Here is a 26312-nt window from a genome sequence, read left to right as displayed (position 1 = left end):
CTCCACCACAGTGATCTCCAGTTCCAGCTTGGATAGCTTCTGGCTCATTAAATTAATACCTCCTCCAAACCATGTGCCTAACAGCTTTCTTGCTTGTAGTCGCAGGAGGTACAAGCATAATGCCCACATCACTGAAGAAAGGGCTGGCTATTCCACAGAAGCACCCAAAAATACATATGGAACTCTGGATCGGGCACTATTAACAGCTACATCAAATGCAAATGAGGGAATGGTTCTGGCTGGTTAGTGTGGCCTCCACAAGCAGCTAGGGTTTATCTACAGCCTTGCCACGCCGCTCTGCTCAACCAGGAATACCCACTGCAAACCAGGGTCTTCTGATTTCCCTTAAAGCAAGGGAGGCCTGCAGGTTAGAGGCGGTGACCTCCTCGGCTCCTTCTCTGCTTTGTCTCAGCCTCATAAGCCTGGCCTCCACCAAGCCCCAGGTTGGGCTGAGGCTCCTGCTCACCTCTTCCACCAGCTTCAGGCACTCTGCCAGGGAGCTCTTAATTTTGTTGGATAGGTCCAGCTCTGTGGTCTTTGTCTCTTCCTCCTCCTCCTCTCTCATGCTTTTCCAGAAGGAAAGGTTGAATGTCTGCATGTTCTTGTTTTGTGTGAGAAACTTCATAGGGGGTCGCTTATAGGTCTTCCCTTTGGATGCCAGCCATTCTTCCAGTTTTTTCCTGTTGTGGGATTAAAAACAGAAGGCTAAAGGAGGGCTCTGAGAAGGGGAAGGGGAAAGGGAGAAGGGATACCGGGAAATTGAGGTTGATGCAAAACCAGAAGAGATTAATGGAAATCTATTAGCCTTCCCTCTACTCCCCTCCCCCAGGCCTAAGTCCTTTTTTTTTTTTTTGCTGAGGCAATTGGGATTAAGTGACTTGCCCAGGGTCACACAGCTAGCAAGTGTCAAGTGTCTGAGGTCGCATTTGAACTCAGGTCCTCCTTACTCCAAGACCAGAGCTAGCTGCCCCCTCAGGGCTAAGTCTGTGTAGGCATATGCAGAAACTCTTCAGAAACAGCATTTGGTGACAGAGCTTCAATCCAATGCCTTCAAATGATAATTACTGGCAAGCAGGCTCATGCTCAAGCATACATGCCACATCGATGCCAGAGCTATTACAAGAAAATCCATCCATGTTAAGATGCAAATAATTTCTCAGATTCTCTTCTGTGTGACCTTCCCCTTTCTCTGCAGCCCCTCAACCTCTACTCAATGCCAAGCCTGCAAGACTGCACCCTGAACCTGGGTTCAAGAGTGGGTCAAGTTCTTAGCCTTGCCCTCCCTGCCCCAGGGAGCCTCGGACACCCAAAGAAGTAATAACAGCTGCCATCTCTCTAGGTGTGCAAAGCATTTTACAAACATCACATTTGATCCTCACAGCCACCCTGGGAAGCAGGTGCTATTATTCCCATTTTACAGACAAGGAAACTCAGGAAAACAGAGATTAAGTGACTTGCCCAGGATCACACAGCTGGGCAGTGTCTGAAGCTGAATTTGATCCCAAATCTTGCTCTTTCTCCATTGTGCCACCTGGCTAGCTGCCTCTAGCTAATTCTTCAAATTAGTGCCAGATTCATCTTCCTTACACACGGATGTGACCATGTCACTGCTGTCATCAACCCTCTCTCTGGGTCTCTAATTGCTGCCAAATAAAGTCTGAGCTCTCTAGCCTGGCAATCCAGGCTCTACAATCTGCCCTGTCTCTGCAGAGCAGTCTTCTCTCACACTTGCCTACAGCACAGAGGCCAAGAGTGTTTAAGAACCGCACACTCCCCGCCCCTGCCTTTGCTTACTCCATTCCCTATGGCAGGATGCATCCTCTGCCCCCAATGCCACCGTTCACAATCTCCCAATCCTTTAGGCTCTGTCCAAGCACTGCTCCCTGCCAGGAGGGTGAGGAGGGACAGATGGGGCAGGCTGCTTGCTCACTGCCCTTCCTTTTCCCCAGGCCTGGAGGGCTCCCCTTTACCTCCCCCTCCTGGCTTCCCTGAAGACTCAGCTCAAATCCCACCCCCTGCCTTTTCTATTCTTTCCTGGTCTCCTCACTGCTGGCGCCTTCCCACTGAGGGGACCTTCTCTATTCTTTATGTGTCTTGTATGTACCTAGGTGTTCTCCATGTTGGGCGCTAGGTGGCACCATAGTGCAAAGAGCACTGGGCTGGAGTTGGGAAGACTTATCTTCACGAATTCAAATCCAGCCTCAGACACTTACCAGCTGTGTGACCTTAGGCAAGTCACTCAACTTATTTGCCTTAGTTTCCTTATCTGTAAAATGAGCCGGAGAAGGAACTGGAAAACCAGTCCAGTATCTTTGCCAAGAAAACCCCGAATGGGGCCACAGAGAGTCAGACCTGACTGAAGACGACTGAACAACAACAATTTCCCATGGTACCGCCCCCATCTGCATGTTAGCTCCTTGTAGGCAGGGCTGCTTCTTCCTTTCTCTGTATCCTCAGCACTAAGCATGGTGCCTGACACCTGGCACTGCTGGATTAATGCTCACTGACTGACTCACTTCCGCTGGGGATACAGTATAAGGGCTTAATTAGTGGATTTCACAGAAATCAGTCACAAGGTTAGAATGGCGTGGGCATGGGCTGGCAGTGCAGCACGGGCCCCAGGGAATCTCTCTCCTGTGCTGCGTTCATGAGCTCCACCGATGATTGCCCTGTGTCTTGCCTTCAGAAGCCACTTCAGGGGAGTCAGGGTGTCTGCGGTCATGAGATGCTGTGTGTATTTCTGGCCTGTCTGCCCCTAGTCTGCTTGCACTTGGCGGGGAGGGCTGGAAAGCCAAGATGTGACCAGGGTTAGCAGATGTCCCATCTCTGAGACCACAATCTCTGTGCTAATCCCGTGTCCTCATGTGAACTACGATTATGGTGATTGCCTGCAGGCCCACCCTCCCTCTCAAACTTGTCTTTAAAGCACCAAGTGTCTATGTCCCACTTAGCGGCTCCTCTTAGCTGGTGCTCCCCTTCAGCACCAGCTCCCCATCCCTGCTCCCTCCTGCCCCCTCCCTTGCTACCAGGTTTCCTCTCAAATCTCCTAAGGCCCAGGCTCAAGAGTGGGGAACCTGCTGCCTTCAGGCCACATGTGGCCCTCTAGGTCCTCAAGTGTGGCCCTTTGATGCAATCCCTTCATAAAAGGATTTGTTCTGCAAAACTTGGGCTCAGTCAAAAGGCTGCACCCGAGGACCTAGAGGGCCACATGTGGCCTTGAGGCCACGGCTCCCCACCCCTGGTCCAGGCTCTCTCCAGCTTTCCATGCTGAAAACTAATATTCATTGTACTAATAGGGTAAGACCACTGGAGCCCTTTAGAGACCTCTCCTCAGTGTTCAAGCTACATTTAACTTTGGTATCACTGAGACAACTGTTATTTGATGTTTCTACCCAATGTCAATACAGTCACTGTATTATCTTATGTAACTTATATGTAGAAACTAGTACAGATGAAATAAACATAAAACCTTTCTGACATCAAATGAACATATATATGTACACATACATACATACATACACACACACAAATGTCAGTCTAAAACACTTGGACCTTTGGGCCTCTTTTGGACCTAATAGTTTACATTACTTCTGGAAATCTCCCTCACTCACTTTAAATCTCCTTCCCTGCCACATTCTTCCACATCTCATGCCTGTATTCCCTAGATAGGTCAGCAGGGTCCCTTACAATAGCTAATACCTAGTTTTCACCTTCCTATGACATCAGAGGTGGGAACCAATCAGATGTGCCTTATCAAGAAGCTGCCCATCCCTATATGACTCTTGATACTGGGCTGCTTTGTTGTGGAGGTGATGGGAAGCCAGATGGCCCATATATTGGCCAGGAGTGACAGGTTGGCAGAGCCAGGCATGACAAGTCCCAGGACAGCCTCTTTGAAGGAACATTGCTAACTTCCTTTCAACTGCTCTTGAGGTCTGAAGACCACTGCTTCTAATGTTCCAGTGAATGGAGTGAGGATTAAAATAGGGTTTACCTAACATAACCCCCTGGTGACTGAGATCTGGTTGTATCCACCTCTCACTGCCCCAGTTTCACCATGCTCCTGGTCCTCCCATTTGTAAAAGTTGAAATGTGCCATAACAAAGGTCTACTGTTTTATGCATTACTGGCCTGCTTTATTCTTTTATGAAACTCCCCCAAGTCCCTTAACTGTAATCTAACTGTATGGTAGCCCACCAGGGATTTAAACCAAAGTGCCACAAGAACCATATATTTTATAAAGTAATGTCAGTCTTCAAAAAGTTAAAATTCAAGAATTGAAAAAAATAAAAAAAAGGTTTGCTAATCTGTGTTCCAAGCCCAAGCCCCTCCCTGACAGCTCTTGTCCAGTGACTGCATTCGACTCTGGGCAGCCAATCTTTTTAGTACTAAATGTTATGAATGTAAACCATTGGCAGGCTTTAGGAATAGGAACAGAAGACGGAAAGAGACTGGGGAGAGAAAGGTAGAAAAAGAAACAAAAAAGACAAAATTACCATCAGCCAAGGTTTCAGGCCAGGTGGCACAGTGTCTAGACTGTTAAAACCTAAAGTCAAGAAGAGCAGAGTTCAAATCCTGCCTTGGATACTTGCTAGCTGTGTGGCCTTAGGCAAGTTGCTGACCCTTTTCTCAAGCTTTGGTTTCCTCATGTATAAAATGGGAATAATAATAGGGGATCAAATGGGATGATACATGTAAACGTGTTAGAGCACCACATAAAAGTGGATTATTATATTGACTGGTGGCAAAGGTGCCAGATTGCCCCTACCTGCCTTAAAGCAGAGAACAGATGGCCACCTAAGAGGTCCCTCGGTACTGTGAGCTGGTTATTTTAGCAGCTTGCTATATTGAACTACTTTGCATATTTTTGTATCAACTTTACATTAATGCTGTAATTATTTTTACATGTACTTCCTGTCTCTCTCCCATTAGAATGGAAGTTCCTGGAGGGTACGAGTTGTCTTTTGCCTTTCTTCATATCCCCAGCATTTAGCACAGGTCCTGGCACATAGTAGGTACTTAACGCTTATTTACTGATTGATGCTTGTTCAAATGGATGCCAGCAGTAAACCTTTATTCCATAGCACTACAAGTCTCTGTGTATAGCCAATCCTGTACTCATAATTAGAACCCTGTCCTGAATAGTCGATCCATCAAGCTAACACAATTAACATCTGAAATACTCAGGCATTAATATTCTCACCGAGCGATGAGCCTGATTTTTTTTGGGACAAGACTTCGAGAGTCCTGGTATTCTGGATCAGCCACAGAGATGACGAGATGCTGAGAGGAGCCAATTTGGTAAACATTTATTAAGCACCTCCTCCGTGCTAGAGATAAAGAGATAGGTACAACGCAGCTTCTCCTTTCAAGGAATTTGTAATTTAATATGCATATTACTGATATAAGGGAAAGTGAGAAGTGCAAAGGAGAATCCCAGGACGAATGTCAGGAGAAACTTGAAGCACGAGAAACTGAGAGGTATAAGGGGTCTGGGCAGGCCTCCCAAAGGAGGTGACCCCTGAGTTGGACCCTGAAGGGAGAGAGGGACTTCATAAGATCAGAGGTGCCTTTCTGAAATCAGGAAATCCGACTATCTCATTTTACAGAGAAGGAAACCAAGGCGTGCAGGAAGAACAACTTAACTAAGTTTAACCTAGGTGGTGATAAAAATAATAATGACGTTAATAATAGCTAGCATCTATGTAAGGTTTACATAGGTTCACCTATGTGATCTTCACAAGGGCTCTGTGAGACAGGTGCTATTATTATCCAAATTTGACAGCTGAAGAAACTGAGTAGACCTCAGGGAGGTTAAATAAGTACGTCAGCCAGGATTTGACCTCAGGTCCTCCTGACTTCAAGTCTCGCATTGTATCCACTGTGCTGGGAGTTGACAATAAGTGACTGATTGAGTTCCAAACCCAGTGCTCTTTCCCATAGACCACAGCCAATTCCTAGAGAGTTAGCAGAGGGTGAGGGGAGTCTGTTATAGGCATGGGAGAAGAAAAGAGCAGACATGGAAGGAGAGGGCTGGACATGGGTGGGTGGGTGGGAACAAAGAGTCTGGCTTGAACAGAGTGTGGGGAGGGGAGCAGTATAAGAAAGGCTGGAAAGGGCAGTTGGGGTAGACTGTGGAAGGGCTCTGAATGCCAGGATCAGAAGCTCATCCTTCATTTGGTGGGCAATATGCAGCTACAGAAGGCTTTTGAAAGTGACATCAGAGCAATCAGAATGATTACTTCGGCAGTGGTGGGACGGAGGGACCAACCTGGCACAGACTGGAGGCAGGGAGGGCCATTTAGGAGGCTTTACAATTATCCACTTGAAGCTAACTTGTACCCTGTTCTGTATCTCTGATAGATTGCTGAAGGACAGGTTTTACTTTCCATGAATAATAGTCATCACTGATACAAAGGAAAAAAATCCCCAATTACTTGTCTAGCCAACAGTATCATCATCACTTACCATATCTTTGTGTACAAATTGATCTCATGAAAATGTAGACAATTTTAATTTTTAAAAGGGAAAAAAAAATCAATGTTAATATCTATACTTACTATTGAAGTCAATTCTCCCCACCCCCTGAATTAATTTCTGACCCACGGAAGGTAGGAGAAATACGGCTCTATCGTTCGGTGGATTAGCACATATGTGGATACATGTATACCGCCGCCCACTTTAAGATGCCATGTTTTCAATACCTTCGATCCTCCTTGCCTCTTTTCCGCTGGGTATTTGGCTGGACCTGGGCCCTGGATGCTTCCAGCAAGGCTGGCTCTTGCATTCCTCTTTCACTTGTGGGAGGCTTTGTCAAGCTGACACCGGGCTGAGCTGTGGGGTTCCGGGGCACAGTCCTTTTGGTCTTGGAGTTGAGGGTCTGTGGCTCTTTTTTCAAGCTATAATTGCTCTGATTCTTTGTAGGTCCCTGTGTGTGGACTTTTGAGGTGCCACCCATCAGGTGAGGCTGTCTTGTCACGGTTCTCAATGGCGGCGCCATTACGGATGGCTTCCTTTTGGTACAAGGCTGCATCAGCCTTAGATCTTGCTGACCATTTTCACATCGATTGAACCTTCCCACCTGCAGCACCGCTGGATTTGTCCTTGGGAGTCCTCTTTTGATAGGCTGTTTAATGACAGCATTTCCTCGTAACTCGGATCTATCGTGACCTTCTTTTTCATCTTTGTTGACCTTTCCATCCTCTAGTTTCTTTGCTTCTCGAGTCCTGGCAAGGCTCTGAACCAAATGAGAAGGAACCGTCCTTGGATGTTTGTCTCCCGGTCTTTCCCCACCTGCCCCCTTGGGGAGCTGCTGCTGGGAACTTCCTGCGGGAAGCCAGGCTTGAATCTTGTGAACAAATGGTTTGTTAACCTGGTCTTTCAGAAGGATGCTGATCTTGGCACCTCTGTCTGCAGCTTGCTTTGGAGCCAGACCTCTTTTGCTGGGATTGTGTGGATTGCCCTTTGATTTAGCTCTGTTGCAAACCCCAGATTCTGGTTTCATCTTTAGTTCCACAGTGGTTGGGAGAGGCCAGTTCTCTTTGTCTGTCTCCTTTGGAAGGTCACCCGAGAGCTGGCTGTCGGTGCGGAGCTTGGTCACGGAGTCCATCCGCCCGGCCGTTCTGTGATTTGTTGTGGTCTTCTGCTCTGAGGACCTCCTCATACACTGGCTCTCACTTGACGGCAGAGGCTTTCGATTCAGCGTATGTACAGTAGAAGACGCCGTTTTCTGTGGGTGGTGGACGTGGGTGTTCCCTGGGAGTTTAGAGTCTGGCTTGGAGGAAAGGGGGCCTGTAATTGGTCCTTTGCCCTGAATTTGTGGTACTGCTGGTTTTGGCCTTTGGGTTCCACTGACATTGGAAGATCCTGGCTGAAGCACATTACCAGTGGGCCTCCCAGAAGCATGAGTCTGGGCCCATCTCCCTGGGTCATTTTTGGGTCTAGCGATCTGAAAGATAAAGGCACAATAGCAACAATGGCTTTGTTAGGACAATCTATTCAAAGACAAGCTAAAAAACCCAGTTAAATGTCTAACTTGACTTATTTTAGCTTGGAGAAAATGAGGATGTTCTCATCTACAGACAAGGCACAGAGCTCAGGCACCTCCCTTTAGCTTAGCCGGGACTGGGCAAGGATGGCAGAAAACGTGTCATGACAATTGCGCTGCTTTGTGTGGAATCTACACACTGGGGGGACTGCCAGAAGGTACAACCCAGGGGCGGGGCACCCACCTGACAGTTAATACCAGTCTGCACAGAATCCCCCCCCCCTTCTCTTCAGCTCTGACCCTGGTGCTTCTTGGACCTTTCCAAACTCATCACGGAGCTCCTCGAGGGCAGAAACAGTTACACTTTTGTCTTTGAATCTCCACGTCTGAGCACAGCTAACGCTTGTTGAACTGGAGACGCCTACAACTGAGCCGCCCGCCGTCTTGTGCCGAGGCCACCACCGTCTCGGCTTCTCTCTTTCTCCTAACAATGGCATCGCTAAGGCTCAACATCTCAGTATTACCTCTGACCTCCCTGTCCCTCTGCTCCAGCCCATCCTTTGCAATGTTTCCTGTAACTCCTTCTCGTCCCAGTCATTCATTCAGGTCCTTGTCACCTCACTACTGGCTTACTGCAATAGCTCCTTACCTAGCCTTTCTACTATTGGTTTTTTTTCCACCCCCCATCCCTCCCTGAAATCAATCTTCCTCTCTATTATCTACAGAATAAAGTATAATCTCTTTAGCTAGGCATTCAGGCTTTCTATAGTCTGGCCCCCAAAGTTTCTCGTCTTATTTCCCATCATCCACTGACATGAATTTTCTATTTTTACCCTAAATGATCTACTTACGGCCATCACGATTCCATGTGTTTTTCTGCTTTGGCTATAATAATAATAATAATAATAATAATAATAATAATAATAATAACAACAACAACAACAAGAATAACAGCTAGCATTTGTATAGCACTTTACAAATATCTTATTTGATCCCCAAAACAACCCTGGTAGGTAGGTATTATTATTATGCCTATTTCACAGGTGGGGAAACTGAGGCAGAGGGTGTGACTTGCCCAAGTCACAGCTAGTGTCCAAGGCCAGATGTGAAATTAGATCTTCCTGACTCCAAGTCCAGGGTTCTACCCACTGTGCCACAATGCCTAATACACTCTACCTGTTCTATTCTTACCTTCAAGATCAAGATCTAATCTCATCACAAACCAACATGATCTTGTCATTTTCTCTGAATTGCCTTTTTCTGTACCACTCAGTTGGCATTTACAATTTCCTGCCTTTTATTATAATTATTATTCTCTTTTTATGTCTGCTACACTTCTTTTACTATATTACAAACTCCTCAGGGGAGGGAACATAACTTGGAATTTTCGTATTCTCTTCAATAAGCCACTTCATCTCATTATGTACAATAAATTAATTCAGAAGGCATCTATTAGTGTTTAGTGACTGGGAAATTCTAATAAGAAGCCCTTATCTTCCGGTAGGCATTGGTTCAAAGCAAAGCTACTAAGCTTGTGTTAGCACGTGATGTTAGTACCAGGTGTATTTATGGGAAATTTATTTCTGCCACAAATATTCTCCCGGTTGCTGAAGGTTTTATGTCAATGGCCTGCAGGTCATTTACTTCAAGACTACAGGAATTTGTGATTGAGACTCCTCTATAGCTGAGCAGGTGGTTTCAAAGAGCTGCCACGGCCAAAGACAACATGGCAAGAAGCTCTGTGACCTCAGTGAGGCTGGTCCCCTCAGCGCAGGTGTGTGATCTGCCAGTGGGCCTACATGTCTTTAATGACAAAGGAAGTACCCTGACACTCCCAATAGTTGAGCAAATGACTTCTCGGTCCATGTAAAAATATCTAAAGTGGACGTTTAAAAACCCTCTGCAGCTTCATGTCTATATACGACTTTACAAAGTACAGAAACCACCCAGGGTCAACGACAGGTCCTAATGGAAGGAGGCAAATTTGACATCATAGATGTCACTGGGACATGGAGGAGGAGACTTTCACCTAGGCTTTGGTTTTGGAGGGGTGCATGCTACTCATGGGATGCAGGATAGGTAAAGGGGGAGTGGGGAGCACTGGATGTTAAGATGTACTCGTGAGGAAATCCAGGAACCAGAGGCGTGGAGTGAAAATTTTGAAGTAGGGCAGAGAAGCACAGCCTGTTAAGAAAGTACATTTTTGTTGGGAAGTCTAGGAACCAGAGGAGAGAAACCTGGTATTTGGGTAAAACTCGATAGAAGCACAAACAGAAGCCATATTTTCATTGGCTTATACCGCAGACTACCTGACAGAGGAAGGAACTAGCTGAAGACACTGGATTCCAGCTCCCAGGCCTGGCACAGAGGTGTGACCTCATGGTGATGGTGCTGAAAGTGAAGCAGCTAATGACCTGACCTGCCTTCGCTCCACTTTCATCCTTCAAAAGGTAGAGGAACTAAGGAGGTAAACTTCTATTCCGGATTTGATTCTCACCTAACCAGGCTTCTGGGATGGAAATGATGGGAGGCTTTGGGTTCAGTGGCCATCCCCTCATAGAATCTACGCCTCCTGGATTGCTTAACTCAGGTGACACCAACAAGAAACAGGTTAGCTGGACTGCCCAAAGCTAGTGCTGTCCCTGTCCCTGGAAACTGATACATTTGGTATCTGTGCACGTGTCCCCCATGGTCGCCATCGTTTCCCAGCTTCCCAGCTACATCCACCCCAGGTGAATGTACGCTCCTTGAAGGCAGGGACTATTTCATTTTTGTCTCTTTCCTCAGTATGTGGCACAGTGCCTAGCACATACCAGGTGCTTAATGTTTGTTGAAAGAGTGAAAAAAGCCAAGCATAGATTTTGGGGAAGCAGATTTGAAAGGGTTTAGAGCAGATTCTTAACTTGGGGTCTGTGAACTTAAACATAATTTTTTTTTAATAACTTTCAATATAACTGGCTTCCTTCGAAATCTTACTCATTTAAATGTATTTGTGAATTTTACTATTCTATTTTTTCCCCAATTACATGTAAAAACAATTTTTAACCTTTGTTTTTTACAATTTCGAATTCTAAATTCTCTCCCATCCTCCCTCCCCCACCCCCATCATCATTGAGAAGGCAAGTAATTTGATAAAGGTGATGCATGTGAAGTTATGCAAAACATATTTCCATATTAGTTGTGTTGTGGAAAAAAAAAACACAGACAAAAAACCCAAGGAAAATAAAATAAAAAAACATACTTTGATCTGCATTTACATTCCATCAGTTCTTTCTCTAAAGGTGGATAGCATTTTTCATCATAGGCCCTTCAGAATTGTCTTGGATCTTTGCATTGCTGGGAATAGCTAAGTTATTTATAGATGATCATTGTAAAATATTATGTATTTTACTTTAAGCATTTAAAAACATGATTCTGAGAAAGGGGCCCTAGGTGTCACCAAATGGTTGCCAAAGGGGTCTATGGCACTGACAAGGCTAAGGCTCCTTGGTTTAGAAAAAGAAAGGTAGGATTGAGTACCAGCCTGGAGTCAGGAGGACCTGAGTTCAAATCTGGCCTCAGACCAAACACTTGACATTTACTAGCTGTGTGACCCTGGGCAAGTCACTTAATCCCAATTGCCTAAAAAATTCCCCCAAAATAACAAAAACCAAAAAAACAAAAAAAGAAAGGTAGGATCCAGTGATTGGAGGAAGCCAGCCCAGGATGGATAGGACACTCTCAAGAATGAAATTCTGAAGGTAATTCTGAAGAGAGGAAAAAGTGCAATTGTCTAAAGAGATCCAGACACAGAGAACTCTCAAACTCCAGCTTTTAAAAAAATGTATCTAGGAGCTAGAAGGAAGACTGGGTGATGGATGAGGAATACAATTACAAAGTCATGGCATGGTCTGACAACAGCCACATCAGTGACACTAGAGCTTAGAACGAGCGGAGGCTGGTGGTGAAAGCCAAGAACAATAGAAGCCTGGCAACTGCCAGGTCCACTGAGACAAGCCTTCCCTCAGGAGAAGGTGGTGGTAGTCCTTCTGGGGGCGACCCCATCAGACCACACCAGGACTAGAGATGGGCTCAGGGGGACTGCCCCACCTAAAGACAAACTCCGCTAGGTGGGAGAGGGTCCACTGGAGGACAGCTCGGCTAGGGAAGAGCCATCACCTCTGCTTGATGACGCTCAGGTGAAGGACTGGGCTTTATAGTTAACTGGGAGGGGTGGGGAGATGGCAGCTGCCTATGACGCTGAAGGGTCTTAGCTAGACTGTGAAAGCAGAACCAGGAGCGACGTGGGGAAGGTGCAAAAGGGCTCAAGGTTGTCAGAAAAAATGTCACCAGCAGTCTGAACTATGCTGTCCCAAGGAGGCCCAGGGAGCGCCCAGAGGGAGGAAGCCTCTCCCCACTTGAGATCTTCAAGAGAAGGACAGATGGCCATTCTTGGGGGAATCTTTTCTTTTCTTTTCTTTCTTTTCTTTTCTTTTTTTTTTTTAAATTTTGGAGGCAATGGAGGTTAAGTGACTTGCCCAGGAGTGTTTGAGGCCAGATTTGCACTCAGGTCCTCCTGATTCCAGGGCCAGTGCTCCATCCACTGCACCACCTAGCTGCCCCAGGGAACCTTTTCTAGATAGTTGGACTACGTGGCTGGGAGTCCTTCCAATTCTGAAATATTGCAATTAATTTCTACTTACAGATCTAGAGGTTGGTGGCTTTGAACACTGTTTCTGGTCTTTGAGATAAGGCCTATGGAAGAGGAAAAAATTACAATCAATCTCGAGGTCACAAGGGAAGGAGCTAAAATGTGATATTCCTGTTTAGATGTAGAGACCTCCGACAAATCATGTCTTACATCTTCATTCCTGAAGACCTTCCCATCCTATTAGTAAGAGCAATAGCTCACATTCATATGGCAAGTCCAAGTTTGCAAAGGGCTTTTCAGATGTTTGATGTGTGATGTCTGAACATCACAACCACCCTAGGAGATAGGTGACCATTTTACAGATGAAGAAACTGAGGCAAATAGGCAGAATGCCTAGCCCAGGATCACGCAGCTAGTCAGTATCTGAGGCTGGATTTGAACCTGGGTCTTCCTGCCAAGTCTACTGACCTGTCCACCACAGCCCCCAAGTGCCTATTCAAACAGAAAAGATGATCATGCTGATTCTTAGTGGACTCTCTGTGTGCACAGTGCTGGCAAATAAGCTTAGATACCGAAATCAGGCCAAACCACCTTACATATGGTCACGGGACACTTTCACTGACATTTGGACAGGGTCATTTGGAAACTGAGAGATGTAGGCATAATAGCCACGAGGAATGAAACATTGATGGTAAGAGGGCTGGATCTGCAGTCCAAAGTCCTGGGTTCGAATCCTGCTTTAGCCTGTGTGACACTGGACACATCATTTAACTTTGCTAGGCCTCAGTTTCCTCATCTTTACAATGAAGGGGTGAGATTAGATGACTGCTAAGGTCTCTCCCAGCTCTGTGGCTGGGATCTCACGAACACTATCAGTAAAATGTGGCATTTTGGTCAAATACAAAAGACCAGTGACTGGTAGCTGTTGCTCACAATCCATCTCCTTCCCTTTGCTAGTCCAGCCTGTGTCTCCTCCCCCTCATGCCTCTGGAGCCTCTTTGACGTCTGCATTGGTTTTTCTCTATCCTCAGCCTGCCTCACCTCTCTGCAGCACTGGCCACAGCTGACTGCTGCCCTCTCCTTCCTGGGGCTTTGGGGCCCCGCCCTCTCCAGGGCCTCCTGCCTCTCTGCCCCCATGCTCAGTATGGCTTGTGGCTCATCACACATCCTTCCTGCAGCCCATCCTCCACACAGCTGTCAGCGGGACATTCCTAAAGCACAGACCTGACCCGTGTAGGGAGGTCCAGGGGCTCTCTCTGGCCCCTGGGATAAGACCCAAACTCCTGTGTTCGTTTGGCTTTTAAAGCCCTTCCCCATCCAGCTTCAGGCTGCTCATTCCTTCCCTCCAGGGTCCTGTGGCAGCCTCCTGGCCCCTCCCCTGTTTCCAGGCCTTTGCACTGGCTGCCCCTCCCAGCTGGAATGCACTCCCTCCCCACCTCCACTCTCCTCAATCCCTACCAGGAGTCTAGTCCTGCTCAGGGCACTTGCTAGGGTTTGCTTGACCCCCGACACTATCTCTGCATGTATTTCCCATTGACTTTTCAGTGGATGGGTTGTTTCCTCCCAATAGAAGGAAAGGACTGTTCTGTTTTGTAAACCTAATACCCCGCATAAAGGCTGGTGTTCAGAAGGCGCCTGATGACTCATGACTGGAACTCAGGGCCAAATGGTGTCCGATGAGGTCTCCAAGGAAGAGGACAGAGAGCAGAGGAGGGACCAGGAGGGAGCACTCAGGAATATCCCTACTAAGCTGGCAGAACCCAAATGGTCAAAGCAAAGGGGGCTGGGAAGGAATGGCCAGAGGGGTAGGAGGAAAGTCAGGAGGGCAGTGGCCCAAGCCAGGCGAGGCCAGAGGGTCTGGGAAGAGGCAACAGTCAATAGAACTAAGAGCTTCAGAGAGCTCAAGAAGGAAAGACCAAGGAAAGCTGTGGGATTTAGGAAGGCGCTGGTAACCCTGGGAAGGAGCTGCTTCAGCCAGAGGGTGGATGCAGTGAAGGGAGGTCAAGGAAAGGCGCCCAAAGCCGTCCCTGCCTTGCTGAGGCCTGGTAGCCACGAGGGACCTCCCTTTCAAATAGAGAGAAAGGGAATGAATGAAATGCTTCCAGGGCTACGGGGCTAGTACCCAGTTGTAGAATCTCTATCTTAAAATTGCTGGAATGTTCAGGCCTTGGCAAGGGACCCGAAACGGGGAAGAGCAAACAACCAGGAGAGAAGAGAGCAGGTCTGCCTTTCTCTTTGCTGGCCTGAGTCACCACAACACACAAGCCAGTGTTTGGTGTCCGTAGACATCAACAAGAAAGGCTGCGGTTCAGAGGTGGGAATTTTAGGCAGCCAGTAATCAAGAGTGCTTGCACACACACAGACACAGTCACAGACACACACACACTCACTTGGTGTTTGGGCATTTTAACTTTCCTTTGGCTGCTAAATACTCCTGGAGCTTTTTTCGCCGCTCTTCTGCAAGACAAGAAAAAAAAGAAAGAAAGAAAGAAAAGAAGAGGGAAAAAAAGATATTAATTTTTAATTTCTCACAGTCTTTTTCAATTCACATAGCTGTCATATTTCTGGGCTCAAACATCATAATGCCCTGTCTTTTATATACAGTAAAAAGAGTATGGATTTGTACTGAGAGGACCCAAGTTCAAATCCTGACCCTGTTATTTATCATCAATGGGACCATGGGCAAGGCAAACCCTTTCTACCTCAGTTTCCTCAGCTGTACAATGAAGGGGGAGGGAAGGTGCAGCAGCAGATGGAATGCATGACCTGGGACCCAGGATGACATGAATTAGAATCCTGCCAGACATAGTAGCTGAATCACCTTGAGCAAATCAATTAACCTCCATTTATCTCAGTTTCCTCATCTGTAAAATGGAGATCATAATAGCACCAACCTCCCAAGGTTGTTGGGAGGGTCAGATGAGATAATACTGCTTAGCACAGTGCCTGTCACATGGTAAGTGCTATGTATGCACTATTATTGGTATTGTTTTGAGGATCGTAAAATGTACAAAATGCTTTGCGTACCTTAAAGCGCTATGTAAATGTTAGCTATCGGCAACAGATTATAATTATTACAGCCTGATGGGTGATTGTGTTACAATGTATCACAGTAATATGATGGCACCAGCAATAGAAATGTATTAATAATATAATTAATATGTGCCTATGATGACACAATGACATGATAATTAAGGTCGGTAATTACTATTTTTGTTGCTGTCACAGAGGACAGGTTCGGGTCCCTCTCGTCTTTGAATGACCCCACCTGGGCCCTACCCATCTTCTGATGGGCAGGAGAGTTTAGGATCGCTGCTTCTTCCCCTCCAGCTGTGCTGATGGGGGGTCACTGACTGGTGCCTGGCCTGGGGCACCCCGTGATCCTGACAGGCACCGGCCAGGGGGACAGAGCCAGGGTGAGGTCAGCCCTGGGGGCGGGGCAGCCGAGTCGATCACGTCCTGACTCGATTTCCCGCATTTTCAGTAAGTGGCCTTGGGGGGGAGGGGGTGGTACTGCAGATTTTGGGTTCAAGCGTTGGAGTGAGTGGGAGGGGACATAAGCACATCTACCAGGCCCCCAGTGGGGCAGAGGGGGAAGAGAGCAGGATTTGGGGGTCAGAGGACCTGGGTTCGAAACCTGATTCTGACATTCCCTGCTTGGGCAAGCCCCAGACTTGACCGCTCTGCACCTCAGTTTCCCCACCTGTAAATGAGGTCTGGGTGGCCCTTCTCCGTCCCGGGGCTGAGCGGGGTGGGGCACACCTCCCCCTCCTCCCCGGCCCGGGCTCGGCTCGCCTGACCAGCGGGCTGACACTCACCTACGGCCGCGGCTTGGGCCGCCGACCCCACCATGACTCCCGGAGCAGCCTCGGTCCGCCGGCGCAGGGGCTCCCAACTCTCCCCAACGCCCACACCATTTTCTCCTCCCTCATTGGCTACCGTTGTTTTGAAACCGACCAATGGAAATCCAGGAAGAGATTCCGGGCTTCTGGAAGCGGACGGGTTGGCGATTGGCTGTCGCGTCCCTTTGGTCTGCCTCTGGGTCTCTGTGATTGGAAGAAGAGGCAGTTCGGGGCGGGGCGAGTTTGGTATAAGGCGGTGTGGACTGTTGATTTCAGTTAACTGCTGGGTGGTGGTGGGGGCGGAGTCTGTGGCTGTGGCGCGTGGAGGCGCGGGAGGGGCCTTCTGGGAATGTGGGGGTCACAAGGACCCTGGGGGGAGTCGGGGCACTTTAGACGTCATGGGAACCTGGTGACCGTGGGGGTCATGAGGACTTTAGGGGGGCATTATAGGGCATGGGGGGCACTAGGGGTGTAGGGGTCATGGAGACTTCCGGGGGCATTAGGGGTGTAGGAGTCAGGAGGACTTCGAGGGACACTAGGGCTGTGGGGGTCATGATGACTTTGAGGGACATTAGATAGTGTAGGGGTCATGGGGACTTCCGGGGGCATCAGGGGTGGAAGGATCATGAGGACTTTGGGGGACACTAGGGCTGTAGGGGTCATTCAGACTGTGGAGGTCATGGGGAAATTAGGGGGTACAGGGTGTGGATACCATAGGTGTTTGGAGGCCTGGGGGATGGCAGGCCTTTTGTGGAGGATGTAGGAATTATGGACCTTCCCCCCCAATTTCTCCAGAGGACCGCCCAAAATTCTTATCTCAAGGCTTCTCAGAGCCATTCAGTCATTTTCAGTCCATCCAACTCTTTGTGACCCCATTTGGGTTTTTTTTTTGGCAGATACTGGAGTGATTTGCCATTTCCTTCTCCATCTCATTTTTCAGATGAAGAAACAGAGGCAAACAGGATGAAGTGACTTGCCCAGGGTCACACAGCTAAGATGTGTCTGAGGTCATATTTGAGATGAGGTTTTTTGACTCCAAGCCTGCTGCTCTATGCACTATGGCGCCACCTGGCTGAGTTTAGGGTCAGCGGGGTCAAAATGTCATTAAAAAATTAGATGCAGTGGGTAAAAATGACAGACTCAGACTCAGCTTGTCACAGGTAGTCTCATTTATGTCTTGCTGAAACTGCAGTTTGAAGCTCTGCTCTGGATCTCCTGAAGAAAGGCATTTTCTAATTTTCTCTCCCATGGTCTCTCCCCACCCCAAAGTAATGCCCTCCCCCCCAAAAAAGCCCTTACACCAGAAAAAGTCCTTCATCGGTTTTATACACACACACACACACACACACACACACACACACACACAAACACATATATGTATACACATATATACATATATACACATATATATACATATATATACATATATACACACATATATACACATATATACATATACACACACAAACACACACACATATATATACACATATATACACATATATATACACACAAACACACACACACACATATATATATAAAATACATGCCTCATTCTGCATTTTAAATCCATCACCTCTGACAGGAGGTCGGGTGGTGGGATTCATCTTCAATACTCTGGACTCAGGCTTTATCATTGTATTAATCAGAGTTTTAAAGTCAAAAGTGGTTTTCTCTATAATGTTGTATACCGTATTCTGGTTGTGCTCACTTCCATCTGCAGCAGGTCATGGAGGACTTCTCAGTTTCCTCGGAAACTGTTCATTTTTGTCATTTCTTATGGCACAATAATATTCCATTACATTCACACACTTCAATTTGTTAGCTATTCCCCAGCAGGAGGGCACCTCCTTAGCTTCCGGCTTTGGTCCGCTATTAAAAGAGCTGCAATAAATCCTTTTGTGGGTTCTTATCCTGAAGAGTAGGCACAGTTTAGTAACTTTGGGGTCAGAGTTCCAAACTGAAGCATTTCAGTTCAGCTAGTATTTATGAAATGCCTACTGTGTGCCGGTCGCTGTGCTGGATACTAGGAGAAGATACAGACAGTGAACCCAATCTCGCTGTTCTAGGAGCGTTTGTTTGGTACATCAAGCGTCGTTTGTTACACACTTTGGGCTTGGAGTTGTTCTAGTTGTTAGGAATGCCAATGCAAAGAATGTCTTCCATTCCACTGTGGGAAAAACGCTTCTTGTGCTAAGAAAATAGTAAACTGCACTAACAATCAGGGAATGATGGATAGATAAGCCCTACTAAGCTGATGGTGAATGAATTTAAGAAATGAACTGTGGCTCCCCCTTTCCCTTCCCCCAACTGTCATCAAGAAAGGGCTTTGTTTTTCCTTCCTTGGGGGTGGGGGTAGTGGTTAGGTAAGAGCTGTGGTAGGTTGAGAATGAACTTAGGCCACACATGGTTGGATAAACTCAGGCAGCTCTGGTAAGGGGCTTGGTAGACTCAGGTAGACAGATGATCTGGGGCTCAGGCACAGACCCTCTGTGAGTGGCTGTACAGAGAGGAGGGGGTTTTTCCAAGGGACATATAGGTGCTCTCCCAACCCAGGTCCTCAGGCTACAGAATGACAGTGTGGGCTACCTTTACCTGGGTTATTGAGTGGGTCAAGGCAAAGATGAGCCACACTCAATGTATATTTTTGTACCTTAGCTAAAGCAACCCACTGGATTAAATTACTACAGACCCCAGGGTTCCATTTGTGCCGGTGGATTGAGCTCCTCCTAGCATAGAGACTAACCCTAGACCTCCCCTTAAACAAAACAAAACAAAACAAAACATTCAAAGGATTTTTATTTCTCAAGTCTGCACGAAACAATCAGTTTGTTCAAGCCCATAGCACAAAATCTTACTCCTAAGCCAGTGACCAGGAAAACTAACACAACAGGTTGTTTATGACAGGTGTAGATTTTTATCAGAGGAGAGAGGCAGAGTTTTCTTAGCCCCCAGCTCAACCCTTCCAACAGGTTGGTCCACTGGGGCTGCTTGCTTTGAACAAGGGGAAGTGACACTGGGTGGAAAAGCTGGGAAAATGGGAGTGGCGTTCAATGAATGAAAAGAATCGCTGCGTAATAGTCTATGGAATTGTAAAGGACTTTATACCTCCTCAAATCTGACCTTTAATTTTATAAGTGAGGAAAATGAGGCCCAGAAAAGGGAAGGGAATTCCCCAAAGTCACATTGGAAGTAAGAGGCAGAGCTGGGATTTCTCCCCAAGTCCCCTAACTTTCAGTGCTCTTTCAGAGGGACTGGGTTTCTTCCCTTTAACATGCTAAGATATTTAGTTGATAACTGGGTAGGTAAGCCTTGAGCTGGACATAGAAGCAGTATGGTATATAGGAGGGAACCCTGGGCTGAGAGTCAAGAGGTGGGGGCCGAGTGACCCTACCAGTCACCTCCCTCTCTGGGCCCCAGTATTCCCACTTTAAAATAAGGGGACCAGACTAAAAGATTTCTAAACTCCTTTCCAGATGTCATTCTCTTGGCTATGGCTGTTTTGGCTATTTTACCTTGGGGTAACCTGAGGAAAGGATGTGTCTTAGCTTATTAAAGGTGAGCTGACCCGACTAACCTCCACTTGTCAGAAAGGGAGCAGAGATGGTGAGATGGGTCCGTGGTCTGACAAGATCACATCGGTGTGTTAGGGAGATTATTCTGGACAGCAGTGTGATAAATGAACTGGAAACAGAACAGACTAGATAGAACCTTCCTCTAGTACAGTTCCATAGGATCATTGACCCCCAGAGTATGAGGGGATCACTGTGGCTATCTGGTTTAACCAACACCCCCTGCTACCAACCTCCGGATGAAGATCTCCAGGAAAGTGAAGCTCATGGTCAAGGCAGACCATTCCATGGTTGTTTAGTACCAATGGTTTGGAAGCTTCTCTTTAGATAAAATCTGTCAGTCTCCTGCAACCCTCACCCTGCCCCACAGTAGTCACTATAGGAGGGCCTCTCGGAGACCTTCCTCCATTTTTGTCTCCACCTAAGATTCCCTATATTTGTTCCTCAAACAAAAGAACACCTCTAACCTGCTCTCTGGAGTCTGAGGTTCCTTCTACAGTCCTATAGGAGCAATTGGTCCACAATGGGGTGCAGTGGACGTGGATATGGACCTCAACTTACCTCGGAGAACTAATTTGAATTCACTATCCTCTGTCTCAACACTAGGCCCCTAATGTAGCTTGATCCATTAAGGATGTATCATCCGTGAATTTAGCTTGACACTTACTGAACTGATTTATATTTTCAGCCTGAATTACTTTTAACTGAATTTTTTTTTTGTTGGTTCAGACCTGTCATTGCATTGGAACTCCAGATTACGAGGGGTGGTAACCCCTCATATTCGCAAAACGCTTCCTACTGCCCTTATGTAACCTTGACTATCAGCACATTTCTGTCTTTTTCATGTATTGCCCAGAAGATAAATACGTGCCTACATTACTAATATAACAAGATAGTACATATACACATACAGAGAAGTACCATGTGAGGTCTGAGGAGGTGGTGCTTTGCCAACAAAAGAGATCAAGGCATACTATAAGGAGGGGTGGCATTTTACTTGAACTTCAAAGGACGGATAATAGGCACATGATGTTCGTGAGAATACAATGGTATGAACAAAGGTCTACAAAGAAGAAGGATGAGGGATTTAATCGAAGAAGTGTATGAATAAAAATGATGAGCTGGTCACCTGGCAAGAGTAAGAGATCATTCGTGGAGAGCTAAGGACTCTATTGGTTATCTTCTCTATGTTAAGAAAAATGGAGGCAGGTCTCTGAGAGGCCCTCCTATAGTGACTAGTGGAGGGTAGGCTGAGGGTTGCAGGAGAGTGACAGATTTTATGGACCATGACCTTTGTTGCTGGAGGGGTATGGCTCGGGGGGGGGGGAGCACATAGCCATGGGGCACGGACAACCGCCCTGGCTGGTCTATTACTCTGAAGGCAGTAATCCCATCTTCCTCCACCATATCTGCCTCACTACCCAGGACAGTCCTCTGCAGTCAGAAGGTGTTTAATTTTGTCAAATTTGGGATAACTAATTCCATGTCTTTAGTACCTATTTGATAAAGTCAGTCTGGTTATTTGTCCTTCAAGTTTAAAAGGCTGGCCCCATTCCCCACCTAGGTGTGCTGGGTTCTCTTCAGGATTTCACTGTCCCTGTGCTGTGTCTAGTGAAGACAGAAGATATTAATGTAGAGCCACCCTTTCTCAGACTAGATTAATTGAGTAGGATATGCATACATTTTGGCATTTAAATTTGCAGCACACAAGTCAAATTAACAGGCACTTATTAAGGACCTACTATGTGCCAGGCCCTGTGGGAGAACCTTCTCTTAAGGAGCTCATGGTCTAATGGGGGAGACAAGGTGCAAAGAAACAGCAGACAGGCTAAGTTGGAGATAATCACAGGGGGAAGATGCCTGCATTAAGGGAGTTTACAAGTTATTTTTTTCTCCTTCCTTCCTTCCTTCCTTCCTTCCTTCCTTCCTTCCTTCCTTCCTTCCTTCCTTCCTTCCTTCCTTCCTTCCTTCCTTCCTTCCTTCCTTCCTTCCTTCCTTCCTTCCTTCCTTTTTCTTTCTTTCTGAGGCAATGGGATTAAATGACTTGCCTAGGATCACACAGCTACTAAGTGTCTGAAGTTGTATTTGAATTCATCTCCTTTCCACTCCAGGGCCCGTGCTCTCTCCACTGTGTGACCCTAGCTGCCCTAGTTTACAAGTTATATGTAAAATAGTGAAAAAAATCAGCATTATTTTAGCTTTTTTTTTTTGAGTGAAAAGGAGAGCCTTGAATTCTTAAAGACTAATTGTTCATAACTAGATGTAAAGACTTTGTCTATGGACCTCGTGACTAACTCTCTAAGGACTAGTGTAGCTTGGAGAGGCAATGTGGTGTGGTGATTTGGGGTCAGGAAGACAGATTCAGGTTTTAGTTGATGTCACAACCTCTCTAATCCTCAATTTTTCTCATCTGTAAACTGGGACTAATATCTTCTATGAGGTTGTGAAGCCCTGTAAAGTGCTATACCAACGTGAGCTTTTTTTCTATCTAAGTTTGGCAATCACATTATCAGAGGATAGGCCGCCAAGTACTAATTTTCGAGGCAACTAATGAAAGCTAAGGCAGATGAGAAGTCAGGGTGCACAGAAGAAAGAATGATGAATTTTGAGCAATAGGACCTAGGTTTGAATCCTAGGGCTGCTACTGAATTACTTATGTGATTGTTGGCAAGTCACAAACTTTCTGGGCCTTAATTTTAGTTCCCCCATCTGTAAAAGATGAGACGACTTCTAAGATCTCTTCCAGGTCTAAATTTATTCTGCTTCTATTGTTGTTCAGTCACATCTGACTCTTTGTGACCCCATTTGGGGTCTTCATGGCAAGGATTTGCCATTTCCTTCTCCACCTTATTTGACAGATGAGGAAACTGAGGCAGACAGGTTAAGTGACTTGCCCAGGGTCCATAGCTAGTAAGTGTCTGAGGACAGATTTGAGTTCAGGTCTGATGCTTTGTGCACTATGGTACCACCTAGTGGCTGTACATTTATGCTGCTATGATATTAAAGTATGGCAGGGTCGCCATCTTCTTTAGTGGAGGCAGTATACACCCTGATGAAACATCAAATCTTTTGAAGGAGTGAGGAAAATAGTTAGCTTTTTTTTTTTCCTAAAAGGACCCTACACTAGTGGTCAAGATACATGAAAGCCAGCGATTCTAAGAGCTGGAGGTGAGAAGCAAGCACATTTGCAGAGGGACAACAGGTGCAAAGCAGGGAGATGGAAGATCCACAAGGTGTTCTATGGGAAGGATAGGAAATAGACCAGAGAGTTTGTGAAGGAGAGTCAAGTGGTTCTAAAGAAATTCCGAACTTAAATGCCGAATAAAATGAGCATTTCTACTTGCATGCCAGAACAGAAGAAGATTGTCCATAAAATTGTGAATGGGAATTAAGTGTTAAAGATAGAAAGGAGCCCAGGTTATGAAAAGCCTTACATTCCTGAATAGAGAAGTTTATATTTGATCCTGAAGGTAATGAATGGGGAACCACTGGAATTTACTAAGTAGGAGGACAGCATGGTCAGCTATGCTGTCAGGCAATCTGGCAATTATGTGAAAGGTGAATTGATGAAGGGAGAGACTTGAGGCAGGGAGTCTAACTGGGAGTCCATTGCAATAATCCAAATGAAGGATGCCAAGGGCCTGCCCTAGGGCTGTGAGTGGCGTGAGGCAGATGCACATGAACCAAGCAGGTGAGAGTAAGGGACAAGAAGCGGGGCCTGGGAATGACTTCTTTTCTCACATCCCTCCCTCCTGCGGTCAACCTCCCCATATCCTGCTGATTACAGGATTCTCACATTCCCCTCTTTCTTTTTTCTGGGATTGCACTTGAGAAAGCACGGGTTGTGGGAGAGTGAGGACAGGTTGGCAGATTTCTTATTCTGGAAGGCAGGGAGTAGTCTGTTAAGTGCCCCTTATGAAAAACCTCACCATGTGCTCATTAGCACTCAGCACCATTGCCTTTGAATAAAGAGTTCCCTTCTATTCCAAGAAGGTGTCCATAGAGAATCAGAAAAGCAGTGTTCCTGAGAGCTTATGGGGACCCAGTCCTATAGTGTGATTACTACAGGATGCCCAGATGGGGAGTGGTTTAATGGTGTGTCATAGTGCCCTGGTAATGTGTGGAGCAATTATGGGTGGCATATTGGGGAATTTGTTTTGAGAAGCTGTCTCCTTTTAGAATAAGTCTAGAGTTTGGGAAGCTTCAAATGAAATCCATGACTTAAAATAGTGCTGTGGGGTGAGTTCCACCATAAGCAAGAGTTTCTCAAGAAGGCCTAGTCCCACATCGGGCCTATCAGAATCTTTGTCTGAATTTTATACAGCTGACAATGGAAGTTACCTAGACCTAGACCACACATTGGTGTTCTACTGGGGCCTCCAAATTGTGAAGGAAGACCATTCTGACCTTGGCAGGAAGACAAGCAGCTTGGGACTGGTCCCATTGGCTCTATGTTCCCTTTCGTCTGCAGGACTCAGTAGCTAGAGTAACAACTGCCCTACAAATGGCTTTTATCCACTTGGTGCCTAATTACAAGAATGCCATGCTAGTGACACAGTTTCTTGGTGGGATGGGTGTGTGGGTATTCCATGGCTATGTTGGGTCCTCGTGAAGAAACTGCCCTGGAGGAATAGAATGATTTTGTGAATAACAATTTGAAAATAGAAAATTGGAGCTTTACATCCATATATCAACCCATAATTAAAAAATTAGCCCCCCAAAACCTTCTGAACAGTGTGGAGAAAAAACTCAATCTGACAAGGTACATGAATGCCATCTGTCTGCCTGCCTGTTGGCTAAAAGCTTCCTGTCCTTTATCAAGAAGGCGCTGGTCATCCCTGACGTAAATACATGCGGGATCTGCCACTGGTTGACCTGTGCTCTGGCTTGTGTGGCAATGAGTGTTCAGTCACTTTTCCAGGGTAGAAGCTTGGCCTAGAAGGACCTGTTCCTGGGTCTACTAGCTGAGATGGTAGCACTGGGATTTGTGGGGGACGATGTCTTTAGGGGGCATTAGACCAAGAAATCACTTCAATTTAAAATACTAGTTTTATGACACTGTACATGGACTGATAAACAGGTACTGACTACCAGAGGTGGGAAACCTGTGGCCTCGAGGCCACATGTGGCCTTCTAGGTCCTTGGTTGTGGCCTTTTGACTGAGTCCAAGTTTGACAGAACAAATCCTTTTTTGAAGGGGATTTGTTCTGTGAAGTTTGGATTCAGTCAAAGGGCTGCACTTGAGGACCTAGAGGCTCACATGTGACCATGAGGCTGCAGGTTCCCCACCCCTGGACTAGACCCTTAAAGCCTTTTGAAATGCGGAATTATGAGAGTTTACAAATCTAGTTCAGGCTATTTAGGAGCATATGAAGAATCATTTACTACTTGTGAACTATGAAGAATATGGCTGTCATTACATTTTTAAAAACTTGACTTGGGGCAGCTAGGTGGAGCAGTCGATAGAGCACTGGCCCTGAAGTCAGGAGGACCTGGGTTCAAATCCGGCCTCAGACCAAACACTTCTCACTTACTAGCTGCGTGGCCTTGGGCAAGTCACTTAACCCTAATTGCCTTAAAACAAACAAACAAAAAAGAAAAACTTGTCTTTTAACCAGGGATTTATGGACCACTATATATTTAAATTAAACTTTAAAAAAAGTTCATTAAATGTTTTAAAATTTTTTTTATTTTTTAAAAATTTTTATTAATTTATTTTGATTTATCATCAATCACTTCCATATGCTTTTGAGTTGAAAAATTTTCTCCCCCTTCCTCCCCCACACCCTCCCCAAGATGGCACACAATCTGATATAAGTTTTACATTCACATTCCTATTAAACATATTTTCACATTAGTGAAGTTGTAAGTAAAAATTAAAACCAATAGGAGGAACCATCAGAAAGAGGAAACAAAACTCAACAGAAGAGAAAAAAAAAGATAGCAATTCAACTTCCACAGTTCTTTCTTTGGATGTGGATAACATTTTCCACCACGAGGCCTCTGGAGATGTCTTAGATCCTCGTAATGCTGAGAAGGGTTCAGTTTAATAATCTTAGTCATCACATAACATGGCTGTTATTGTGTACAAAGTCCTCTTGGTTCTGCTCACTTCACTCAGCATCAGACCATATAAGTCTTTCCAGGTTTTTCTGAAGTCAGCCTGTTCATCATTTCTTACAGCACAATAGTATTCCATTACATTCATAGACCACAACTTGCTCAGCCATTCCCCAATTGATGGGCATCTTCTCAATTTCCAATTCTTTGCCACCACAAAA

At 46.1% G+C, this 26312-nt stretch overlaps 1 protein-coding gene across 2 annotated transcripts in view; it reads right to left on the bottom strand.

Annotated features, from left to right (window-relative positions):
* The window catches only part of CKAP2L (cytoskeleton associated protein 2 like), a 30535-nt gene extending 13994 nt beyond the window's left edge, over positions 1 to 16541 (bottom strand). The window contains exons 1-5 of one of the 2 annotated variants that reach the window (XM_020963688.2): positions 16436 to 16541; positions 15008 to 15074; positions 12670 to 12721; positions 6705 to 7948; positions 467 to 680 (exon numbers count right to left, since the gene is read on the bottom strand). In XM_020963688.2, coding sequence (XP_020819347.1) covers positions 467 to 680; positions 6705 to 7948; positions 12670 to 12721; positions 15008 to 15074; positions 16436 to 16469 — 1611 coding nt within the window. In that variant the 5' untranslated portion in view covers positions 16470 to 16541. Of the gene's footprint in view, positions 1 to 466; positions 681 to 6704; positions 7949 to 8838; positions 8873 to 12669; positions 12722 to 15007; positions 15075 to 16435 lie in introns of those variants that run through there. The other variant, XM_020963689.2, reaches the window with a different exon arrangement.
* Positions 16542 to 26312: the final 9771 nt, after the last annotated feature.

This window comes from Phascolarctos cinereus, unplaced genomic scaffold (genome assembly GCF_003287225.1).
Source record: "Phascolarctos cinereus isolate Bilbo 61053 unplaced genomic scaffold, phaCin_HiC Scaffold_2;HRSCAF=192, whole genome shotgun sequence".
NCBI lineage: Eukaryota > Metazoa > Chordata > Mammalia > Diprotodontia > Phascolarctidae > Phascolarctos > Phascolarctos cinereus.
Note: the sequence above shows the minus strand (reverse complement) of the source record. Positions and strands in the feature narration are given on the sequence as shown.